Raw genomic sequence first — 23061 nt, forward strand, 5'->3', positions numbered from 1 at the left:
AATCCATTTATCCTATAAGAAATCTCCACTATATCTTCTGAAAGAAGACATTACTTGTGCTGCCATCTATTTCAGTTTCTGTCAATTTAATGGTTTGTGTTAGCTTAAAATTAGCATGAGAGCAAAAAAAAAAAAGACATTCTGTTCCTGATGTGCTAATTGACACAAGGCAAAACCAACAGCCAGTCCTGTCCCCTGCTTTCTGCAGGCCAGTGTCCCTCTTAATATCCAATAGCCATTTAAACTTAATGTTTTTAATAGAGTTCCTATAGAAAAAAAAATAACATATTTGAATATTAATGTTTCTTAATTTGGGAAAACATTGCTGTGAAGGGTTTCTGTTTAAGCAACCCACAGATCTGTGACAGCTGAAGGAGAACTTGCATTGCTAATCAAACTACCAATAAGTTAAACATGACTATAAAGTACTGACTTCATTTGCATTTCTTATTTTTTTTTCCAGCCTGTAAAAGTCAGAGTCAGGAGGCTCAGGAATATCTGGATGAACTGAAACTGGCAGTGGCCTGGAATAGGGTCGACATTGCTAAAAGTGAAATATTCAATGGTGACGTGGAGTGGAAGGTACTGGGGTTTTTTGCCTTAGAGGACACTCAGTGTATGTTCCAATGTGTACAGGACACTGGAGCATCCCAAAAGATGGCTTCTAAAAAAAAGGTTTTACCACTACTGCACACTCTACTCAGAGATTGGGCAGGGGTATTTTCCTTCCTGAGGCTGTTTGTTTTTTTCTGCCCCCCTGTATGATAATGGCTAAAGACAGAGGAATAACTCAGTGGTCATCATCCCTTTCTGGAGCTGTTTGAGAGCAACAATGCTTGTGTACAGACATTATAGCAAAGAAAACAGAGTTTACAAAGCAGAAGAAGCAGGCAGATATTACTGTTAGAAGGTGACACAAAGAATGTCACTGTTTGTAACTGCTGTACAAATACCCAGTGTGGCAGGTGCCTCACACCAAGTCCTACAGCACACAATTTATGTTGGTGTTTTAACATTAACACTGGCACAGACATTTTGTCAGAGAAAAATGAAGCAAGTTCCACCTCTTTCTCATTGTACTCACTGTTGACTTGTGGAAGACAAAATGTGCCTGTTAAATCTAACCTCTCTCATCATCCATCCATGATTACCTCCCAAAATTTCCTTTTTTGGTTTTTTTTTTTTCTCTTTCATCAATCTAGTCCTGTGACCTGGAGGAAGTGATGATGGATGCTCTAGTCAACAACAAACCAGAATTTGTGAAGTTGTTTATTGACAATGGGGCTAACATATATGAATTCCTGACCTACAGTCGTCTGCAGAGACTCTACTGCTCCATTTCTCAGAAATGTCTCCTCTATGAACTTCTCCTGAAGAAGCATGAAGAAAGCAAACTGACCTTGGCAGGGCTCACTGGTCAGCAGCAGAGTGAGCAGAAGGAGATCTGCCCCCTCTTCACTCTCAGTGAGGTCTCCAGAGTTCTCAAGGATTTTCTTCATGATGCATGCAAAGGTTTCTATCAAGACCTCAGACATGGAGGCAAGAAGAAATCTGTGAGTCACAACTTTGCATCATTGCTCCCCTCCAATTCAGAATTTCTACAATTTTAACTAGGTCTAGTCTTTGAGGTGGGGCAGGGAACAGATTTAAAGATGTATGGGGAATACAAAGATTTGCATTTACTAAGGAGTAATTAGACATAAAAATAGTGGTCTGCTTTTCTCATACAGAACTTCAAGAAGTAGTACTGGGAAGGCAATTTAGAAGAAAAGCAGGCAATTTAGATTTTCAGTCTCAGGCCTGAAAATGGTCATCTTTGTACACTAAACTATTCTTGGATTTATACTCTGTATAAGTAGACTGAACTCAGATATTGATACACAGAAACATCCAGTATTTGATATTTGCCTTTAGATAATTTTAGTCTTTTTATGGAGTGCCAGAACACAGAGCAAGAAGTAGAACAATTGTGTGTCATGGCCCTGGCAAAGTGTACTGGCCAACATATGACAAGGGGGTACCAGTGTGGAATGTCTATAATCCACACGGTGCAATAGATGCATCATCATTTTTGCATTTTGACAATGTATTTAACATTAAAATGCCTAAGTACCTGAGTGCTTGCAAAAGCATTGAAAATAAGTTTGGGTGCAAGGTTTCAAAACAAAGATGTATAGAGAAATTTCATTAGAGTTCCGTTTCAGACAAACAAAACAATTAAGCCTTTTGATATTTGTCAAGTTCTAATTATACCTAAAAACTGTTTAAATAAGAAACCAATTTTAAAAAACCAAACTTTTTTGAGATTTTTTTAAATCACTTTTGCTTTGATAAAGCCTAGCTAAATTAATTAGTAGTATGAAAAGTTAAGTTTGCATCTACTCAGCGTTTCTTCATTCACAAGGATGAGCAACTTGAGACAATACCTCTGAAGTCACTAAGCATACTCCAGACTTACAAACTTGCCAGAGATAAAAATTTGCCCCCAAAGCCTCACTTAACTTTTCTGGCATTTGGCAGCAAGTGAGCTAAAGCCCAGTGCTGCAGATAAGGCCCAGTTCAGAGATCAGCTCCTGCTGCCTACTAGCTTTTTCCCTTTTAAAGCTTCTTCCCATGGCTGAATCCCATTATCACAGAAAGAGCATCACAGTACTGGGAAACCAGCATCACTGCTGCCAAATTGAATATCTTTTTTCAGGTTAGGAACTAGTGGTTACAAAAACAGATGAGACTTTTAGGATATCTTTGTCTCCTGCAAGGCTTTCAATGCAATTTAGTTGATTCAATAGCTCACTACAAAGTGAAGAAACACCCCCCACCCCCTCCCCACCAAGTGCCATTAAAATAAATCTGAACAGAATCCTATCATTTAAATTATTAAAAAAATAGTCTCACAAAAACCTATTTAATTAAAAATAAAATAGAATTAAAATGAACCCTGGCTGCTTCTAACCAACACAATAGATAATAAGGTAGTTTTTAAAAATACTTAAAACTCAGAACTTGACCTAAGTGGCCACACTTCCTCTAGACAATTTTTTTTATCAAGTGCTGAAGGAATAAGCAGTGTTCTACTTAAACTGCTCTCTGCATGAGGGAAAGGTTTCTCAAAGGAAGGACTAAAAAGGGGTATTGACGTACTCTATTCTTGTCCTGTACAGGGCCTTGGAAAGATTTATTTCTGATGAAATAAAATGCCTTTTGTTCCCTTTTCTCAGAAACCTTGTCCTCTGTGGCAGCAGAGCAGAGCCTGATATAATTGAAGGCAAGCTCAGATGAGTTAATCACATGTTTCTCTTGTCTGATATTACACACCAGTGGTGAAACCCCAGCCTCAATAAAGCCGATGAAAACTTTAGCATTGGCTTCAACGGAGTCACCATTTCATCCAGAAAGTTCTCACACATATTGGGTTATACTGGGGACACAGGGATCATTTAACTCAGTACAGAATGAGCCGATTACCTTTTGGTCCTACTGACAAGTCAGAGAAATGTGAAGTAGCCAGCGAGGCTGAGAGCATCTTAGATCGTGTCAATTGCATGGAGTGAGACTGCCAGCCAGGTTTTTAATTCTTCAAACCATATTTCAGGACAAAACGAACGCAAAGCGATTACCTGGGCCCTTGGACATGAACCAGAAAAGCGAAAATCCTTGGAGGGATTTGTTTGTATGGGCAGTACTTCAAAACAGGCACAAGATGGCAAACTATTTCTGGGCTATGGTAAGGTCCGAGCTGTAGCTGCTTCGGGTGAAGTAATGGCATATTTCAAGTTTACGAGGTGTTTTTTCGCTCAGCCCTGCGGCTCGGATGACAGATGGGTTGGTTTCCAGCCCACGAGAGGCGGCATTTACGGCTCCTTCCACCTCTGCGCGGCTCCTGCCCGCGGGGCCGGCGCAGAGCGGCAGCAGGTGTAAACCAGCCCGGGCTGAAACTCTGCTCCCCGCAGCTCCCGAGGAGCCACAGCTCCCAGAGCAGGGTTTGTGCCTCCGACAGGGGCCGATTGTTCGGCTCCGAGCGTGACGGGAGGGAAGAGTGAAGCATCTCCAGCTTACGTGCCCGGCGCGCAGCATCACGCCCCGCAAGGCTGCGCTTCCAGCTGGCACAATCGGCTCCTGTTTCACAACCCAGCCCTGTTTCCCGCATCTGGCAGCCCCCCTGTCCCCACAGACAGAGACAGAGCTCTCAGCTCCGTCTCTCAGCCCCACCCCCGGCCCTGCAGAGCAGCGCATCTGGCGGGGCTGTGTGCGTGCGGGCACATCGGCACCTTGCGGGGCCCGGGCTGCGTGCGGGTCCGCAGCGCGCCGCGCATCCCTGCCCGGCCTCTGCCAGCTCTGCTCCCTCCTTCTCCTGCACCTCTGCCCCAGCACAGCCGCTCTGGAGCGATCTCGACACAGGGAGAACGCGTTTCCAGAGCATACTGTTCTCCTTTCTGTCCTTGATTGCTATCCCAAATCCGGTGCCTCTAAGAGCCTGGATGCAGAAGTCGCCAGCCTTACAAGGCACAACAACTACTAATAAAGAATCATGGAATAGTTTGGGTTGGAAGTGACCTTAAAGGTCATCCAGCTCCAACGCCCAGCAGCGAGCAGGGACACCTCCCGCTAGACAATGCTCAATGCCCCATCCAACCTGGCCTCAAACACTGCCAGGGATGGGGCATCCACAACACGTGGCTTTCATTCTCAAATGTCATCAAAAGTGTCGTTTTGATCATAATTTTTGACTTTCAAATCTGTAAGATTTTGCTTGAAAGGCATGAACTTTTTGCTGTTCGATGCCTTGCACGGTGGAGTCTGCCCCGTTCAGAAATGCCTTCCTCCAGTGGAGGGTGGCAGCAGCGCCCCTTTCAATTCCACAGGGTCAGGAGGGTGTAGCTTCAGCTCTGGCAGCCTGCAAGATCCTGAAGGAGATGTCCCGCCTGGAGACCGAGACCAAAGCAGCCTGTATAATGAAAGAGGCCAAGTATGAGCAGCTCGCTGTTGGTAAGTAATGGCACTTTTTGAGTGGCATTGAAAATTTATGAAGGGACTGCCATTGGAAAGCAAGCAAGTGAAAAAAAATACAGTTTCAGTCGTAAAAGGTCAACTGTCATGAATAATTTAACAGCCTTGCAGCACAGGCAGTCCCAAACATTCAGATACAGAGGAAAGATTTAAAACCCACTCATTTTGGAAAAAAAATCTCTGTTCCAAGACAGGCCCCCTGGGACACACAGATAGTCTCCTGCTGCTTGTTGGTATTTTAATTGTCTAGTGTTAGTACAAGGTGTGTTAGTGATGTGAAAGATTGAATAGCCAGAACACTTCCAGGCTCACAGCAGCCTGCTCTTCCTGCAATATCAAGCTTGCTCTGTAAGGGCCACTAGAGCAACAAGTTTTAAGTTTTGTCATTGCTGCTAAAAATAATTTGAGATTACCTCACCCAGAAGAGGGCCAAGTGCACTGCAAACTGCAGGGAGGCTCAGGCTGGTTTTGCAGCAGACGAGATGCCCCTCCCTACAGCAGTCAGATCCAGGCATCCGCAGTGCTGGAATGCTGAGCCCTCGCCCCTTTGCTTGCTGTAGGAACAGATGTCTGCACTCAAGCTTCTCTGCTGATCTGACTTCAGCCCAATCCACACCTTCACTGCTGTGAGGAGAGGGCTTTAAAATGTGCCCCGCATGGAAACAAACACAGAGGCTCCTCTTCCTTTGGGGTAGTTCATCAGGCATCTCAAGGCTCATGCAGGAGCTGCATTATTTACACAGAGATCACATTTTCCCCTTCTTCTCACAGGTCAATTATTATTTACAAAAATTAAAAATTAGGTTCTCATGTAATCACAGGGCTCAAGTAATTTAGTAATGGAATTATGGGGCCTAATCAAATACACAGAACTTCTGCTTCTTAGCTTTGATAGGTATTCGATCAGATCCTCAGTTTTAATTTCTGACCTGGATTATGCAAAGCAAACTTTCTTTAAGAATGATAAATACCACATCAACTAGAAAAGATTTCTGTATGTAATTTTAAGTGCACTTGACCTTTTTGCTCAGCCTCACAGTGTAACAAGGTGTAGGCTGGCTTGGGAAAGGTACTGAGATAATCAAGTGAATCAGTAGAATGGAACAGACATGAGAAGTCAGATCTTGTCTAATGAGAAGATCTTGATTTTTTTTTTTTTTTGACTCATTAAATTTATCCTGGTTTCTAAGCTCCAGGACCAGTTTCTCTGGAAACAATTATTTTATAACACTCCACCAAGTCTAATATTATTTTATATCAAGTAGCTCTGTCTCAAAATGAAGGATTTGTTGTCTACAAGACAAAACTGGGCTGCTTATCTTCTTTAGTCTGTTCAGGAAAGTGAAGACAGCATGACAACTCATCCTTCAAAGTGTAAGAAGATCACCCAAGAGATAAAATTTTTGTCTGTGTTTCCTTCATACGGCAGAACTGTTTAGTGAATGCTACCACAACAGTGAGGAGAGAGCATTTGCTCTGTTGGTGAGGAAAAATCAGTACTGGAGCAAAACCACGTGCCTTCAGCTGGCCACAGAAGCAGATGCAAAGTCTTTCTTTGCACATGACGGCGTCCAGGTAACTTTTACATGCCCCCAGGGCCTTGAGCTGGACACAGGAGAGGGCAGCACAGGAACTGAACAACCCCAATGGATGTATTCCCCTGAGAACCATTCTTCAGAGAAGGGACACTCCTCTCCCTCTAGCAACAGATGAAGAGGACATTACACCATGTCCTTGCCAAAACAGCACAATTCCCCCTTTCCCCACTCTCTCATCCAGCTGGCACACACACCAGTGTGCTGAGAAGGTTTAGCCCTTAATCCATCGTGAGCTTTTTTGCTTTTTATTCCTTTCTTGCTCACAGAGAAGCATCAGAAAAGCACTATAAATCTGCCTGGGGCATAATGAAGCTGCTCCAAGATGTGAGGTAACTCCTTGTTCAGATTCAAGAGAGAGCTCACTGATAAAAGTTAAATTAAATTACTATTCAGCTTTGCTCTCACAACCTGACTTCTCTTTGCATACACAAAGCTAAATTAAGAGTGATGCTGCTTTTATCTCCCAGTGCCTGACTTGGGCTTCCTTAGTACTACAGATGTTGCTTAATTCCATTTGGCTTGCTGTTCTTTCCACTGGTCTCCAAGTAACTCTTTGCATACTCAACATCTGCAGAAGGACACACAGAGAACCTGTTTGCTCTGAAGCTGTGAGGTCTTCAGAGCAGTCACTGTCTTAGGAGTCACTGAACATAGGTGTGCTTCATCTGCAAGTATCTTTTTGTGATATTAAAGACGTCTCTTCTCTTCTTGACTTTCAGGCCTTCCTGACAAAAATATGGTGGGGAGACATGTCTACAAGCACACAGATCCTCAAGCTAATCTGTGCATTCTGGTGTCCTTTCCTCATCTACACCAATTTAATATCCTTCAGGTATAAACATAACTAGGTGCAAGAGATAAATAAGCGACGCAAAATATGCCATAAAATTATTCAGACTCAAAATTTCTCCCTGAAATGATTAAAACAGTAACATCACCTAAGTATCACCTAACCGAATCAGTTTTCTATGGGGCTGAGGGATTTGTGTGTCCTGTTGCCAAACTTAAAAGATCAATGCCATGGTTTCATAGAGATCGTTCTATTTTGCACAGTCCACAGGAAAGCCTGTTGGAATTCTGTCAGCTCCAGATTCTACATGACAATGTGTAGAAAACCTGCAGCTGTAGCACCATTTGTTTCTAGATTTGAAGATGCCTGGTTCAAACCTCAGTATTTTATCTAAGGAAAACATCCATCATAAAGCAGAGTTATCAGCCACAAGCCTTGCTCAAACCTCAGTATCTAAGGAAAACATCCATCATAAAGCAGAGTTATCAGCCACAAGCCTTGATAACCATAAGTCAAGCTTAAAAACATGGGACTGACATTAAATTACCAGTCAATCAAAATCAAGTATGATTTTCAAATTCAGTGCCTTATAATCTTAGGTTTTCTTGAAAAAGAGTCCATGTACTATAAACACTAACAAAACAAAACGTCCCACACCATAAAAACCAACCAACTAAATAAAATTTAAAAAACAGAAGAGAAAAAAAAGAGCAGCCAGAAGCTGCTCAGGTGGTCATTAAAATTGTGGATCTGAAACTTTAGGAAAACCTCAAGCATTCAGAGAATCACATACAAATCATAAGAATTAGCAATATGAAATGACATGTTATGAAATATATGTTTCTTGACTCTTAAACTACATAAAAAGCAAGAGGACCACTTGTTTGGCAATGCTGACTCAAGATTTGCCTTCTGCCAGTGTCACTAAAGATGATGACCTTCAGGCTGCCAGATTCACAAATTCATTTAATGTGATATTTTGGCAAAGTTTTCATGGAAAGGTTTGAATTATTATACATAATCAAAACAATCTGTTCCAGATTTCCATTTTTTTGCCTCCTTTCTCTGGAAATGCAAAAACTGTCACATGTCCCCTGCTGCTTCTAGCATTTCCCTTCTTAATTGCTACTAAGAGTAACAAGGAATGGAGCATTGAGCAGTTCTCTTCTAAGGCTGACTGAGGGGTTTACTTCTGCTCAAATCCTAACTCTTCTGAGGAAAATGAGCATCCTGCTCCATTTTTGTGAAGCGCACCAATTTATCACTTCTCTGAGTCATGTTGGTGACTTCAACCTCCTCCTTAAAAATAAACAGAATTTGTAAAGATAAAGTTTATGCCCTATTGAATAGCTCCCCAGCAGAGCAGATCCAAGATAAGTACATGGTAGCAGTTCTGTATCAATGCCAATTCAGTAGTGAAAAATGGCTAAGCATCATCTTTTAACTAATGAGTTTATTTCCTTACAGCGAAGAAAAACAATTAAAGAATGAGCCAGAGCCATTCAGAGAGCTGGACAGTTTGGATTCAGAGAGGACTCTGTTTTTCTCCAAGGAAGAAGATAGGTAAGTTTAAAGCCATCACTAATACACTTCTTGTGTATTAGTGACCATCATCCTTAGCTCATCAGTTAATGATCTAAGGAGCAGCTGAAGGGCCAAGAAAGTCATTACTCCTCAGGAAGTGCCCTTTGATTATTGCTGTGCCCTTTGATTACTGCTGTTGTTGCTCTCTAAAAGGAATACAGGAAAATAAACAGGGATTAAGCACTGCTTTAAGGAGACACCAGTTTAGTTTTTCTAAGCAGGTAATTTGTACAAGAAATTAAGAACAAGGGATTTACTTGGGAATCAAATAGCATTTTTTGACATTCCCATTAGCTCATGATGACTGATACACAATGGATTTTAGGAAGTTATCAGATCACTGAGCTGAGCAGAAAGAAGGATCTCAGCAAAACCTTGCATCACTGCATACTTTCTTGCAAAGGTGTACTTGCACCCATCAGTACCAGGGAATTTTACATCAAGTCAGCTTCTCATGCTCTTAATTTATATTTTAACAGATGAGCCCCTAAGGAACCTTATGAATTAGAGGGAGCATCACACAAATGGGTAACTGAGCACAAAGGTTTTTTCAGTTTCTTGTGGTCAGTCATAGATTGGTGATTCAGAGCAGAATCCCCCCTATACCTCTACCACACACTTATCACCAAAACCTGGGAGACCACAAGGACTTAAGTCATGATAAGTAGATTTTGAGTGGCACAAAGTCCTCTAAATGGCCAAATAGTGCTAAATTGCCACTTAGCTTTTCCATGATTTAAAGAGAACTCCAGAAATGTGAACAGCAGCGGTAGAGAGGAAGCACCAGCTGCAGTATGAAGTCCTGGACCAAGTCAGAGTTATTAGGTTCTATTTTTACCTCTGGTATTTAACTGCTGGTATATTGAAGAAAATCATTAGTTCTTCTCTCTCCCTCCCTAACCTATAAAATAGGTGTAAAAGCATCTGCCTCTTGGGAGCTATTTGTAAGCAATATCATAAAGCACTTCCATATCCTGAGTGCAGCATGGTTTGGTCATTACATTCCATGTTCCAATTGCTATTATCCTAGCAATTTATTTTAACAAAGAGGCTCTCTCCGTCCCAGATCTATTTCAGCATCTTACAGTAAAGCTGCAATTATCTGTTTATGATATTAGCCTGTTACCATGGGAATGTATCTCATGATGTCATAAATTGAGAGGTAGTAGAGAATCAGGAATATAGAAAAAGATTGGCCACAAAGAAAACTTTTCTCTTGTAACAAATGTATTTAATAATTAGCAAGATCGTCAGAGGAAATTAAAAACCAGTGAAGAGTCATTGTTTATTTTCTGTGAGGTGAAATTGAAAACATACCCTAGTGTGCACATCCTTTGTTGGAGATCAAACTTCTCAGAGTAAGAATCACAAAATTAAAGGTCCAATAACATCCCTAGCTTACACAGGAGAGCATTTTATGTGGAAACAAATCCTCACACAAAGATCAAATTGCTATCAAATTTGCGTTTTCTGCACAGGATATTTTCCATTGCCAATAGATACCACCTTGTGTTCCAAAACACAGCAAAACAGCTGTTAATGTACAGGTCAAATTTCCCTTCAGTTACCAAAATACTTGCATCATTCCACACCACTCAAAGACCACCTTAATACATATTTTATGACGTCAGCTCTTTTTGCTAAAAGGCTTCTATATTGCTATTTTGCAACTTACTCTAATTTAATTACAAAGGGCAAGATGCCAGTTATGCAAAGCAGCAAGGTATTCTTCAGCAGGTCTATCAGATTCCAGCAAGGATAGTCAAGAAACACAGGCTTAACACAACCCAGCACTTAGAGACTGGGTCAGAAGTTCAAAGTCACAGCAACAAGAACTTCCACAGACAAATACAAGAAACTTTAAAGCCAAAATAATTAAGAGCTGACTCACAAAAGTTCATTGGCCATTTTCTTTTCTCTCCTATTATTTAGGTGTATAAAGGCCAATTACCCTTCCCCCTCTCCTTGAGCATTTGCAGTCCATGCAGAACACAATGAAGTTAACATATAAAATCAATACAACTAAACTGAAATAATAAAAATGCTCACATAATTCTGATGTGACTTTGTTTTTCAAAACCTTCTTTTTGATTTGAAATATGTCTGCTATGGCAATATGATTGCTCTGACTTTTACAGCCTTCCCCCTTGGCCAGCCCCAGCATCTGCCTGTTACTATCTTACAAGTAGCTTTATATAGAATAATATTGAGCCTCTTCCCATGAACTAATTTTAGGAGATTGTCACCAAGCATGTATTCTTTTTGGTTTGCAGAGGAAATGACACATTGGAAAAACAGAATCCTTCTGCAAACACAGCGTGGGCAACATTCACATTTACCCGGTGGAGAAAATTCTGGAGTGCCCCTGTAACTGTGTTTATGGGGAATGTTATAATGTACTTTGCTTTTCTTTTTCTATTTACTTATGTCCTTTTACTGGACTTTAAACCACCTCCACCTCAGGGTCCATCTGTTAAAGAAATTGTGCTCTACTTCTGGGTGTTTACCCTTGTCTTGGAAGAGATCCGACAGGTGAGTAACCTGCATCACCCTAGTGCCAACACAGCAAAACCTGCAGCAATATTTCCAAGAGATTTACAGTCTGTATAACTGTACAGGCTCGGACATTTCAAGTGTCAGGTGCACAGAACAACACTGAACTTAGCTTATACTAAACATTTCACCTCTCTCCCCCCGAGCAAGCTCTTCCTCCCCCATATAAACCTACATCTCTACCTCTGTTTTTCCATCCTTCTGCAGTCTTAGACAAGTCAAGTGGGCTGCCAGCATTCAGACATTCTCTGCTTTGTAAATCCCTCTCTGATTTCAATCCACAGAATGGGGTCCTCCCACCACAAACAATATAAGTTAGAAGTTTATCCTGCACCTGGAAACACAGCAGACAGCTGTATATCCTTTTATGCGATTCTTCCCCGCTGGGGACTGTTTAAAAAATCACAAGTAAATTAATTCAGATTATTTGTGGCTTTTCCTAAAATAATTTTCAACTCAAAATATTAGCAGATCTCTTTTGGGCTCGCTTTTCTTAAAAAATACCCAACCAAACAAAACCACCAACCCCCAAAAGCCCTTCTCCATTAGTCTCCTATTACTGGTTTTGGAAAGTTCTCAGTTTAAAAACTGAAACAATAACAGTGGTGCAATTGTGTTGCCGTGCAACTGCGGGTGCACAAAGCTCTTCTCTTTAGACACAAAAAACCCCCAGTTACAATAATTTACTCTGGATGAACCAGTAGGTGCTCATTATTTAAGCAGAAGAGACAGGAAAGATCGTCACAATTTATTTGAAATTATGCAGCAAGGCCATTAACAGAGGAGTACATGGAAAACATCTAGATCAAAGAACATTTCATTATAAACCTGTAAAACATGAAGACTGCCAGGCTAAAACCCAATTAAGAAAGCCAACTCCTTGCCTAGATAATCAAATGTGCCTTCACTGACAATTCCAGCACAGAAAAGCCAAATCTGTTCATGCTGTTTGGACAGCAATGCCTAGAAACTGAACTCTGACTGGCAGCTGCATTTCCCCTTATTATGCTCAGGATTTGTTTTTGCTCTTTGCAATGAAAGGGAAAAAGGCAACAGGTATTATGTTAAAACTCAGAAGGAAATAGTGAAAGTGGAAAGAGATCAATACCAATGCTCATTTCTCTTTTTCAGAGTTTCTATACTGATGAAGACACAAATCTAATGAAAAAATTTAAACTGTATGTGGAGGATAACTGGAATAAATGTGATATGGTCACCATCTTTCTCTTCATAATTGGAGTAATCTGCAGGTATGTATTTGCATTAGTAGCAAGGGCTGTGCGCATCAACTGACAGCTGAGTCTCATGTGCCTAACATTAATTTTTACAGGCTTTGAGATGCGTTTCTGCAGTAGGAGCCTCTAAAATTCATATATTCAAACACATGTACTGAAAAGCTCTGCTTTGTTTTCTGAAATCCCTTTTACTCAAAGTACCTTATTTTTTATTATTTGTTAATAAATCTCATTGAAGCTGAGAGAAAAGAGTGTTCCTCCATCTCTTGGTTATTTCTCATCACTGCACACACTTGAGCAATACTTGCTGAGAGCTGACATTTCATTCCATGTCTTCTGCAGGATGCTGAACTCAACTTTTCAAGCTGGTCGTACAATACTTGCCATTGATTTCATGGTGTTTACACTTAGACTTATCCATATTTTTGCAATTCACAAACAACTTGGACCAAAGATCATAATTGTGGAAAGGATGGTAAGTGTGCAGTTTGCCTCAGACAAATACTTGTGCCTTCTAAGAAATGAAGAGCAGGACATCTTATCTTTAGAAAAGAAGTAACTTCATAATCTGTCTTTACTTTTACATTTTTAAGGCCTGTCATTTTCCATATTCCTGTATTTTGTTATAAGATGGAATGTTTGAAGTAGATCCTTACACAGACCTCTGTAGTTCAGTGAGCTGGTCCAAATTTACTAATCCTTGTATTTCTAATAATAGAATGTTTATTTACCTAATAATTTATCCTGAGATCTGGCTAATGAAGAGCTTTGCCTTACTGCTATTCCTCCTACTTCCTAAGCTGTGTGCATCCAGGGCAAAGACCTCAGGCAGGTGACAGGCCATGTACAGAAGGGCTCCCAATGAATGACTTGGGGGGGAAAAAAAAGCAAGTGTGGGAGGAAAAAAAAAAAAACAAACAATAAAAATGGATGGTTACAAGTTTCTTACAGGAATTATTCTTGCTTGTACTTTTTATCTCCCTGTTACAATGAAAATATATTAGTACTTTGTGAGCAGATGCTAGAAGATGTTGATAAATTGTATTTTTATTTATTACTGCTCTCCTGCAAGAAACAGGATATTGGGATTTCAGTTACTGTGCTTGGGTATGTTGAAATAGCTTTTTATTTAGGCATCTTAATCCTCCAGGTCAATTAGCTCATGCTCACTGATTACTAGAGTTCATCTAATTGCAAGTACCATTACAGAATCTACAAACATTTGATTTGTGACTCACAGCAGAACTCAGTAAAAGCTCTACAGTCTAAACAAGCCTATACATTGAATAAACATAACTACCAAGCTATTTGGATTTGTCTACAAATGCAATAACTGAAACTCTGAGATGACATTTGGTTGGGCTAGCAAAAGGGTAAATGGCAAATAAATATTTGTTCTTGTTCATTATCTAGCTTATGGCATTAGCAGACTTCTATTGTGAGAGAACAAGTCAGAGCTACAGCTCCTAACCCTTCCTTTGCTGCCTGCCAAGCTAAACCAGGGCCTTGGGCAAGTCCTACCTGTGCCCACTCTGCTGGCACCTGAGGTCCTGCAAGATAACACTGGGGTTGGGAAGACTTAAAAAGAACATAAAGAGCAGCCTAGAAAAAGCCCTGTCAGGGACCTTTCATCTTTGCCCCACCCAAGCCCACAGGATGCCTCAGCTTTGGTATTTCAGTGTTGAACCTCACATCAAAGGAAGAAACTGTGAAGGTTTCTTCAGTAAATGAAACTTGCCTGAAGGGTTCAAGGGGGTTCAAGCAAAATCATCTCCCTTATTTAAGAGAGAAGCAATCCTAGATGGCCTCTTACTGTCTTTCCCCTTTATACCCTTGCTGAAACAAGTCTGGTAACTGCTAGAATTCCAGAACAATACTCATTTCCAGAGAAACTGCAGACTGGAAAAAAATAGTTCCAGACTTTTCACCACTCTCCCATCACCTTGATACCATTACAGCCCTGCAGCACTCCTAAATTTTAGATCATCCAGAAAACATTAATGGAAGTCAGACATAACTCTGTCTTGCCTGGCTTAGAGATGATGTTTCTTATCAGAACTCCAAGAAACATCCTGGAGCTCTGAAATGCCTATGCTATGGGTAACTGTACAATCCAATAATCTAATTGAAAGGAAACTACAGTCCTTAATGAACTCTGTCAGATCAGATGGGGAGAGGATGAAGTGTTCCTCTTCCACCAGGGAAAAATTATTGCATTTGATATTCATATTAGATTTTTTTTAAGTAAGTGTTTTAGGATTCAATTACTTCTGCCTCTGTAGAGAAACACAATGTTTAAAAGCAAGAAGCCCCAAAAAGAATCTTTCAGATGCATCAGTTAGCTTGAAAACTGAAGACAGAAGGAACCTGATCCTTGCAGCCTTCACTGCCTGCTGTGTCAGTGGCTCAGTACTCATCAATGAGCACTGACTGCTACCAGGATTCTGTGCTGCAGCAGAACTCTGCTAATTCACAGTAAAGCAGTCCATGGTACTGAGACAGCTCACAGAAAATATGCACTTAAAAGATAAAATGTGACAACCACTTAAAAGATAAAATCTGTTTCATTTTTAAATGTTTGATGACTGGAAAGCAAGATTTTAGTTTAAAATGGGCCTTTATCTAAATGAGCTATCAAAGAAGAATGCTTACTGCAGGCCAAGGATAATGTGGTAACAGCAAGGTCAGATGAGGAATTCTGTGCATGGAACTGTATCCTATTCCACCTCCTTGAACCTAAACGAGCTTGTAAAGAAACAGAATTATTTAAGCCATATTCATACAGAAAGACTACTGTTCCTTGACTGTGCTATCACAGTCACTGCCCTTCCTTTTCTCCCCTCCCCCTCTCTTTTGCAGATGAAAGACGTTTTCTTCTTTCTGTTTTTCTTGAGCGTGTGGCTCATTGCCTATGGAGTGACAACTCAAGCTCTGCTCCATCCCAATGACAGCCGAGTGGAATGGATATTCAGAAGGGTTCTTTATCGTCCCTACCTTCAGATATTTGGCCAGATTCCACTGGATGAAATAGACAGTGAGGAAACTTCTTTCCCCCTAACTTGGCCATTTTTGAATGCACACTTCTGATGAGAGCATGGAGTTCCTTCCAAGTATTGCCCTTCTTTAATTTTGCTTTTTTAAATCTTTGTCCTACAGGCCAAAGCTTACACATTACTGTCACACAAATAGTGTATTTGCAAAGAGATAATGGGCATTGTGGAGTTACATTAGAGCATAAGGGCTGGCCCTGTTTAGATAAACTCTCAGAAATACACAAGGATTTGCAGTTTTAAAGGCTGGCATATCTGCTTTCACTTCAATCCATTTCCTTTCAGTTTAACCTAGACCCAGATAACCCTCAGTAAACTCAAATAATGAATAACAGCACCTCCACACATTTTGGCAGTAGTTTAATGCAACAGTGTTAAAGCAGTACTGCTCTGCCCATAAGCAAACACATGTTTTAAAATAAAATTACTCCAGAGCATTTATTTACTCTGGAGATAAAGCTGCCCAAATCAAATAAAGCTAGTAATTGCTTATGTGCAGCATTGCAAACAAAACATTAAAATAATCACAAGACACTGAAATAATTAGACATAGAAGTTCAAAGGCAACATTTCTGATAGGTAAGCAGTAAAATACAGAATAGGTCACCGACCTCCCAAAGAAGTCTGCACTAACACCACAGCATTTAGCCAGTGCTAAATGTCACAGCAATAATGAAGTGGGAGTCAAACTTGGAGCAATATAAAATAGAACTTAAAAAAGCCATAGACAGAAGCAAACTAGTAAGCATTCTCTCATGTTCACTGTGCTTAATAAGAAAAGGCATGTCTTTGAAAAGCCAAAACACCTGAATGACACAAGAGAGAGGAAAGTGATTCATGTCCATTTTAAATACCTATGGTGTTAGCATGTACAGCACAATCAGTCACCCTTATTTCCATTAAAGTAATTGGAAAGAGACATATTTCTGGAATATAATCAAACTCATTTGCCAAAAAGTCAGGTGTAGCACTCCCTAGAAACGTGTGTTTCTCTCCACTGAAACTCCAGTGGGTGTCTCTACCTGGGTAAATAACTGGTTGAGAGTAACAGAGGAAAAAAGAACTAATTAAATGTGCAACTTCCAGAAGGGATTAATTCACCCTAGGGCTCTCTGGGACTTATTCTGTTTAACATCTTTAGGAAATATATGAAAAGGGAGAGGGGAAATGAGGAAGACAAAATTTGCTGACAAAACTACATCACTGGGTAGCAAAGACAAAAACTGACTCCTAAGAGAGGCAGAGGAGCCTCATGAGTGCTGAATCATCAAATGAAATTCAGTGTAGATAAGTATAAGCTAGTGCCCTTGGTGAAAGAAATCCCAGCTTGGTGAGCTTTGATATAACCACGTGCTCCAATGAATGCAACCAGGGGGTTATCTGTAGCACCAGGGAAAAGGATTACGAGGGAAAAAATAGAGGGGAAAAAAAGTAAATATCATTATGCTACTCTAAACTTGTGGGTATAATTCACAGCTGGAGACAGAACACAGCACTAGGCTTCTAGTCTGATACAGCAGAACCAGACCTTCTTCCTAGCCTCAACCTCAGCACACAAAGAACTTGAAATTTAGAATGAGGAACCAACCCCCCTCCCAGCTTTTACTGAGTTTTCTCCTCCAACCCATGTGCCAGGAGGTTTGCAGTGTCCAAGGGCTGCAAATACCTTGCACAACAATGCAATGTCTTTTTACGTACACAACACAATTATACTTCCACAAAACCAAAGAAAGAAACACGACATTAGGATTTGCCATAACTGTTTTTTTCCCCTCCATCCTCCTTTGCAGCATCACGAGCATATCCCAGGAACTGCACGTTTAACCCCCTGCAGATTCTGCAGGAGAACACGCCATCCTGCCCCAACAGCTACGCCAACTGGCTCGTCATACTCCTGCTGGTCATCTTCCTACTGGTCACAAACGTCCTCCTCATGAACCTCCTGATTGCTATGTTCAGGCAAGAGGGATTTCTCTACCTATCAGGACACAGGCTGCAAAGCTTTAAGTGGAAGCCCACATTTTCTACCTCACTGCTGGCTATTCCTTTTAAAATACACTTGTAATTTTCCTAATGAATATTACTTGGGGATTGGTAGGCAGAATCCTGTGATCAGACAGCTCTTAAGTTCCCATCATCCTTACTCTAGTCACATTGGAGATAAGGAGAAAAAAATCTTCTTTTACTGCTGAATATTCAATTATACATGCACAGAAGGGTCTGAGTCCCTGGCTGTGTGGAACCACAAATCTGCAGGTGCACAGCAGCCATAAACTTGGCAGGCTTTACAGTGGATGATTTGCACATCAGGGAAATGCTTGTTGTCAACACAGCTAATAATGATTCATTTGGTTGAAGAACTGATGTGGCATGTTTGCTGATCTTTCCTGAGAAAAGTAGAATTATCTTTCTAAAAAAAAAAAACCCCAAAGTGCCAAACAAAACAAATTTATCTTTTAACATTTGAAGACTACAACTGTAATTCTTGCAATATCTAAGAATTTGCACAAACTTTAGATTAAATTGACACTACTTGCTGACCTTGCTGTTCCTTTTTAAAAGTAAATACAGGACTAAATGTTGTTATATTCATCTTTAGCTTGTTGTGGTGAAAAGAGTTACATGTTTTTATTCCTCCCCCCCTCAAATTACAGTTACACTTTTCAAGTTGTCCAGGGCAATACAGACATCTTTTGGAAAGTGCAGCGCTACAACCTGATTGTTGAATACCACGGCCGGCCTGCCTTAGCACCACCATTTATCATTATCAACCACATTACTCTGGTCCTCAGAAGGCTCTTCAACAAAATGGAACACAAGAAAAAACACCTGGGTGAGTTAACAAATGTGATCAAGCAACTGTAGAGCCTGGCTCTCCCCAAGGACACTGTACATACACAAAACAGCAGAGAAAAATGGATTTCCTTAATCTGAGAGCTACAACTTATTTTTAACAAAGAGTGCCAGGAGAATACAAACAAAAAATTAAGGTTTGTAATTTAAACTATAAACAGTTTCCCACAGTGCATTTCTTGATGCATCATAGTTATTACAACAAAGGTAGCAATATGAAATGGGTTATAGGGATTTGATGTCTGAAGACTTAACAACTGATAGGTTTAAGGAATAGTTGTTTAATTTGTTTCTGAGTTTTAGCAATTGTTAACCCTAAAAAACCCCACCCTTTAGCATAGCAATTTTTCACTACAAGTATCAGAGAAAAAAGGATAAAAATATAATTCTTATTTTTCTTACAGAAAGAGATCTTCCAGCGGGCCTCGATCAAAAAATCATAACATGGGAGCTGGTGCAAAAAGAACATTATCTCGTAAACCTTGAGCAAGAAAAGAAAGAAAGCAATGAAGAAAGGCTGAAGGCCACATTTAATAAGTAAGTTATTCTGACCCACAGGAAGAGTAACTTGGAAGCCTTCAGCTTTCAGGGAGTTCAGCACTGAAGTTCTTATAAAGCTTCTATAAAGGGTCCAACTGGAATGCAGTTAGGAAACACACAGTCCATGAAAAAATGTGAGAGGCCAGCATCTCTGCAATGTTAGAATGTTTGTCACTCCTGAAGTATGCACAATTATAAACCTGCAAGTTCCAGCCAAATCTGTGGCCAAGCTCAATGAAAACCTTATTCATGAAGAAAATGGTAGAAACCCAGTTTGTTTGCTAGCACATGCAATTTCATCCCTGGTAAGAATACAGCACAGAGTTTTGAATGGAAGTTTAGATACCTTGAATTAGCCACAGATGCAGAAGAACAAATACTTATGCCTTTATGGCATGGGACTGAGTCTCCATTTGTGTACCTCTCTATATTTTCCCACTAGGAATATCACTTGAATTGGTTTAGTCTGATAAAGTATAAGTCCTAGATTATTATTCAGAGGTTTTAACCTTCAAGTGAGACACAAAGTCTCACTTATGACACAATATGCAGGGAGAACAGAAACATCTAAGACAGAAAGGCACTCCTTAAAGAAGCTTTTAACACATATTCCAGCTGTTTCCTCTTAAAATAAAACAGACTTCCAATAGAGGCACAACGGGTGTGAAAGTTACCATAATAAGAAAGTTCCATGGAAATGTTCCTGTGCTGTCTGCTTTTTTTCTAAATAAACCTCCAACTCCAGCTATTCTGGAGACCAGAACAGCATACTTCCATTCTCAGAAAATACTCCTCTCCCTCTAATTCACATAGACCCTTAATTCATAATAATTTAGAATGATTATACAGGTTTAAACTTGATTCTCACAGGCAGATCACTGACAAACTCCAGGAGTAAGAGCTTAATTGTAGAGATAATGCAATAAATGTATATGCAATTGCTTCTAAACAAAGGGTACTATATCCTTTATATAATAAAGATGGTACATTGTAGGTTAAGTTGCCGGAGGGGAAAAGTGAGAATTCATCTGGCTTCACAATATTTCAGGTATAGCAGAGCCAGAAAAAGACTGAAAGAGATTCAGGTGAACACCACTACCCCCATGGTTTTTACTTTTGCTCTTAGGTGATAGCAGTGTGGTTTTGAAATCTTAGGAAGCCCTCAGAAGTGATTCTTTGAACTTGGGCTGCACTGAACCAATCTCAAAATGCACTAGACCCACCCAGCAGTAGATCTTTCACACAGATGGGATTGGAACATAGTGAGAGGGAAACATGGAAAGAGTGGCTAGGAGAAACCAGAGAGGGATTTGCCAACCCTATGAGGAATTGGATTCTAAGAATAAGAACTGATGGGAGAACAGGTGAAGGATGCAGAAAGCCTGGGGATAATTCAGTGATTTGGAGGCACTATTTGGAAGTTCATTAAGCAATCCCTGTAGACTGCATGAAAAAGGGATTTGACTGTCAAGCCAGTTTCCTGAAAGTTTGCATAAATTTTAAGTGGCTTATCTCTGTTGTGGCCTCACTTCTCACACCAAGATCAGTTTCCATTGGGTACTGATGTTTCCAGGTAAGAAAGACACAAGTGGCTCAAAAACCAGAGCAGCTCCTTTCTGCTGCCCTTGATTTTCACAGCAGCTGAGGCTATGTGGCCCTCATCAGAAGCTGAATAGCTGCCCTGACCTGTCATTTGTGAGTCCCTGAGCAACAGGTGCATGAGAGTGTTCCAGAATTGCTATTCTGCCCCAAAAAAAAAACCCACTTCTGTGAATACCTTAAAAGGACAGAACTTTTAAGGGGCTGTGGGATATCTAGGCAGCACAGAACTGCAGTGAAAGGCCACAGGTGTAGTAAAGTTACACATGGTTTGTGTTTTATGATTTCTCCTGAAGCCTCTCCTTTTTGCTCAAGGTGTTTGCTTTGTTCCCACAGGGTGGATAATTTGTCTAAGTATTTTAGTGGGTTGAAAGAACAAGAAAAACGATTTAAAGTTCTGGAAGCCCAGGTAAGTAGTATTTTCTAGGCATTTATGTCAGCTTTAGGATTTCACCATCTTTCTCTCATTTAATGGTGGTTTGGCAGACCCTACTTAGGGATAAAGGGACAGAAACACGGATCTGTATTATGGTTTCACTTTCCTTATTGTTTTCTGGCAATAAATGCATGTAAAGTAAAATTTATAAACTCCTCTAGAAAGGAGAAAAGGGAATACAACATTTCCTGCTCTCTTTGGTAGTTAACTTGAGTATTTATTTCCTTTGTTAAGGATGCTTCTGGAAGGAAGTGCTTCATCTTCTCCCTACCCCCCCCAATCATTCTTGTCCTTCTCCTAATATTTGCTTTTTTCCCCCCAAATGTCAGCTTTGAAAATACACACATTCTGTCTGATCTGACCTAATCTTCTTGCACATCAGTTTTTCTAATTTTCTTAAGATACCAAGTACCAACACTCAAAAGGGAAGTGTCCAACATACAATTATGAAATCCAAATAATAGCAGGAAATTCTGTATTGAGCTTTTGATGACAAACCCTTGCAATATAAACAAACAACATTTCTTACACAACCTGAAAATGTTAAACCACCTGCTATGTAGCACAACTCTTATTGTTTTCTTTATCTCTGTGACTCTCCTGTAGAATTCTGGCCTCGCTGAAAATTCTTTATCTTAATACCCCTGCTACAGTTTCCTGCTCCCTTCTTATTCCTTTTCTGGCTTCGTGGAAAAAGTCAGGCTGTACAGGTCCAACAGAAACACACAAGGAATGCTTTATTAAGTTTGTGCCAGCTTGAGGTCTTGCAATATCCTCACAAAAGAGGCAGGTATTTAATCACTACCTATTTTGTAGATTTGCTACTGTACAGCTGTTATCTCCTCCATGGCAGAGGCTTTAACAAAAACCAACCTCTTGTGCACTCAACCAGCTCCAAACTATACATGTAAGTACTGAAAACAATCATGGAACAGCTAATTAATACAGCTGAACAATGTACCTTAAAAATGCAAGGTGGAAAAATAAGATTGGAAAATAATAACCCCATAATGAGATTCCTAGAGGTAACAGGAATATAAACAGGGAACAGAATATTCTTAGTTCAGAATGAAAAAATTACTTTTTGTAAAATACATTTAAAAGCTTTGGGGCAAGGACTGTCACTCAGAGTGAGTTAGAATAATCTCACCCAGTTCAAACACATGAGCAAGTATGTATTTGCAACAGAGGATTGCCTTGGGGGTTTTCTTGAGTCCATGAGATAATCCGATGGAAGCACAACAAAAGCATTTAAAATGCATAGCAATAATCATTATAAATAAAAGTTGAGAAAGTCACCTAGTATTTTTTAATTAACAGAATAAAATTGCCTTTAGAGCTGCACCCATTTCTGTCAGTTAAGAATCGTGTCCTGTGTCCCAGGGCTCCACTGTATGGAGTTCTAATCATTAGAGACAGAAACAAGCTATTTCTCAGCCACTGCAGGATATCCGACACAATAAAGATTTTGGATATCCTTCTTAATGACCTATTTCAATATCAACCTATTGCTACTACACAAAATAGCCTCCAAAACCCATAAACTGAGCATATATATACTACATGGAAAAAAGTAGCTGGAAACTTCAAAGTCACAACATGACAGGACCTCAGATTCAGTTACTCAGATTTGGGCTAACCTCAAGCTTTACTTAATTCTGTCAGACATTTATATAACACTTATGTGAGTTGCTTCATTATCAGTATTCCAATAAAAAAAACTCCATCCCATAGCAGGCTTCCCAGACATTTTAATACTGTAACAGCATAAAAATCAGAAATTTAAATAGCTGAAAAATAAGCCTGTGTTTATCAT

General features: G+C 40.1%; 1 protein-coding gene across 1 annotated transcript in view; it reads left to right on the forward strand.

Moving 5' to 3' along the window:
* Positions 1-23061, forward strand: part of TRPM5 (transient receptor potential cation channel subfamily M member 5) — a 38478-nt gene that overhangs the window by 12248 nt on the left and 3169 nt on the right. Inside the window, exons 8-23 of the mRNA XM_039728397.1 lie at positions 464-582; positions 1203-1553; positions 3593-3724; positions 4863-4986; positions 6437-6582; positions 7325-7437; positions 8863-8958; positions 11253-11511; positions 12664-12782; positions 13110-13242; positions 15627-15801; positions 17608-17776; positions 18472-18650; positions 19075-19207; positions 21146-21218; positions 22062-22152. Of these exons, the coding sequence (XP_039584331.1) occupies positions 464-582; positions 1203-1553; positions 3593-3724; positions 4863-4986; positions 6437-6582; positions 7325-7437; positions 8863-8958; positions 11253-11511; positions 12664-12782; positions 13110-13242; positions 15627-15801; positions 17608-17776; positions 18472-18650; positions 19075-19207; positions 21146-21218; positions 22062-22152 (2412 nt within the window). The remainder of the gene's footprint in view (positions 1-463; positions 583-1202; positions 1554-3592; positions 3725-4862; positions 4987-6436; positions 6583-7324; positions 7438-8862; positions 8959-11252; positions 11512-12663; positions 12783-13109; positions 13243-15626; positions 15802-17607; positions 17777-18471; positions 18651-19074; positions 19208-21145; positions 21219-22061; positions 22153-23061) is intronic.

This window comes from Passer montanus, unplaced genomic scaffold, assembly GCF_014805655.1.
Source record: "Passer montanus isolate IOZ18808 unplaced genomic scaffold, ASM1480565v1 scaffold65, whole genome shotgun sequence".
NCBI classification, from domain to species: Eukaryota; Metazoa; Chordata; class Aves; order Passeriformes; family Passeridae; genus Passer; species Passer montanus.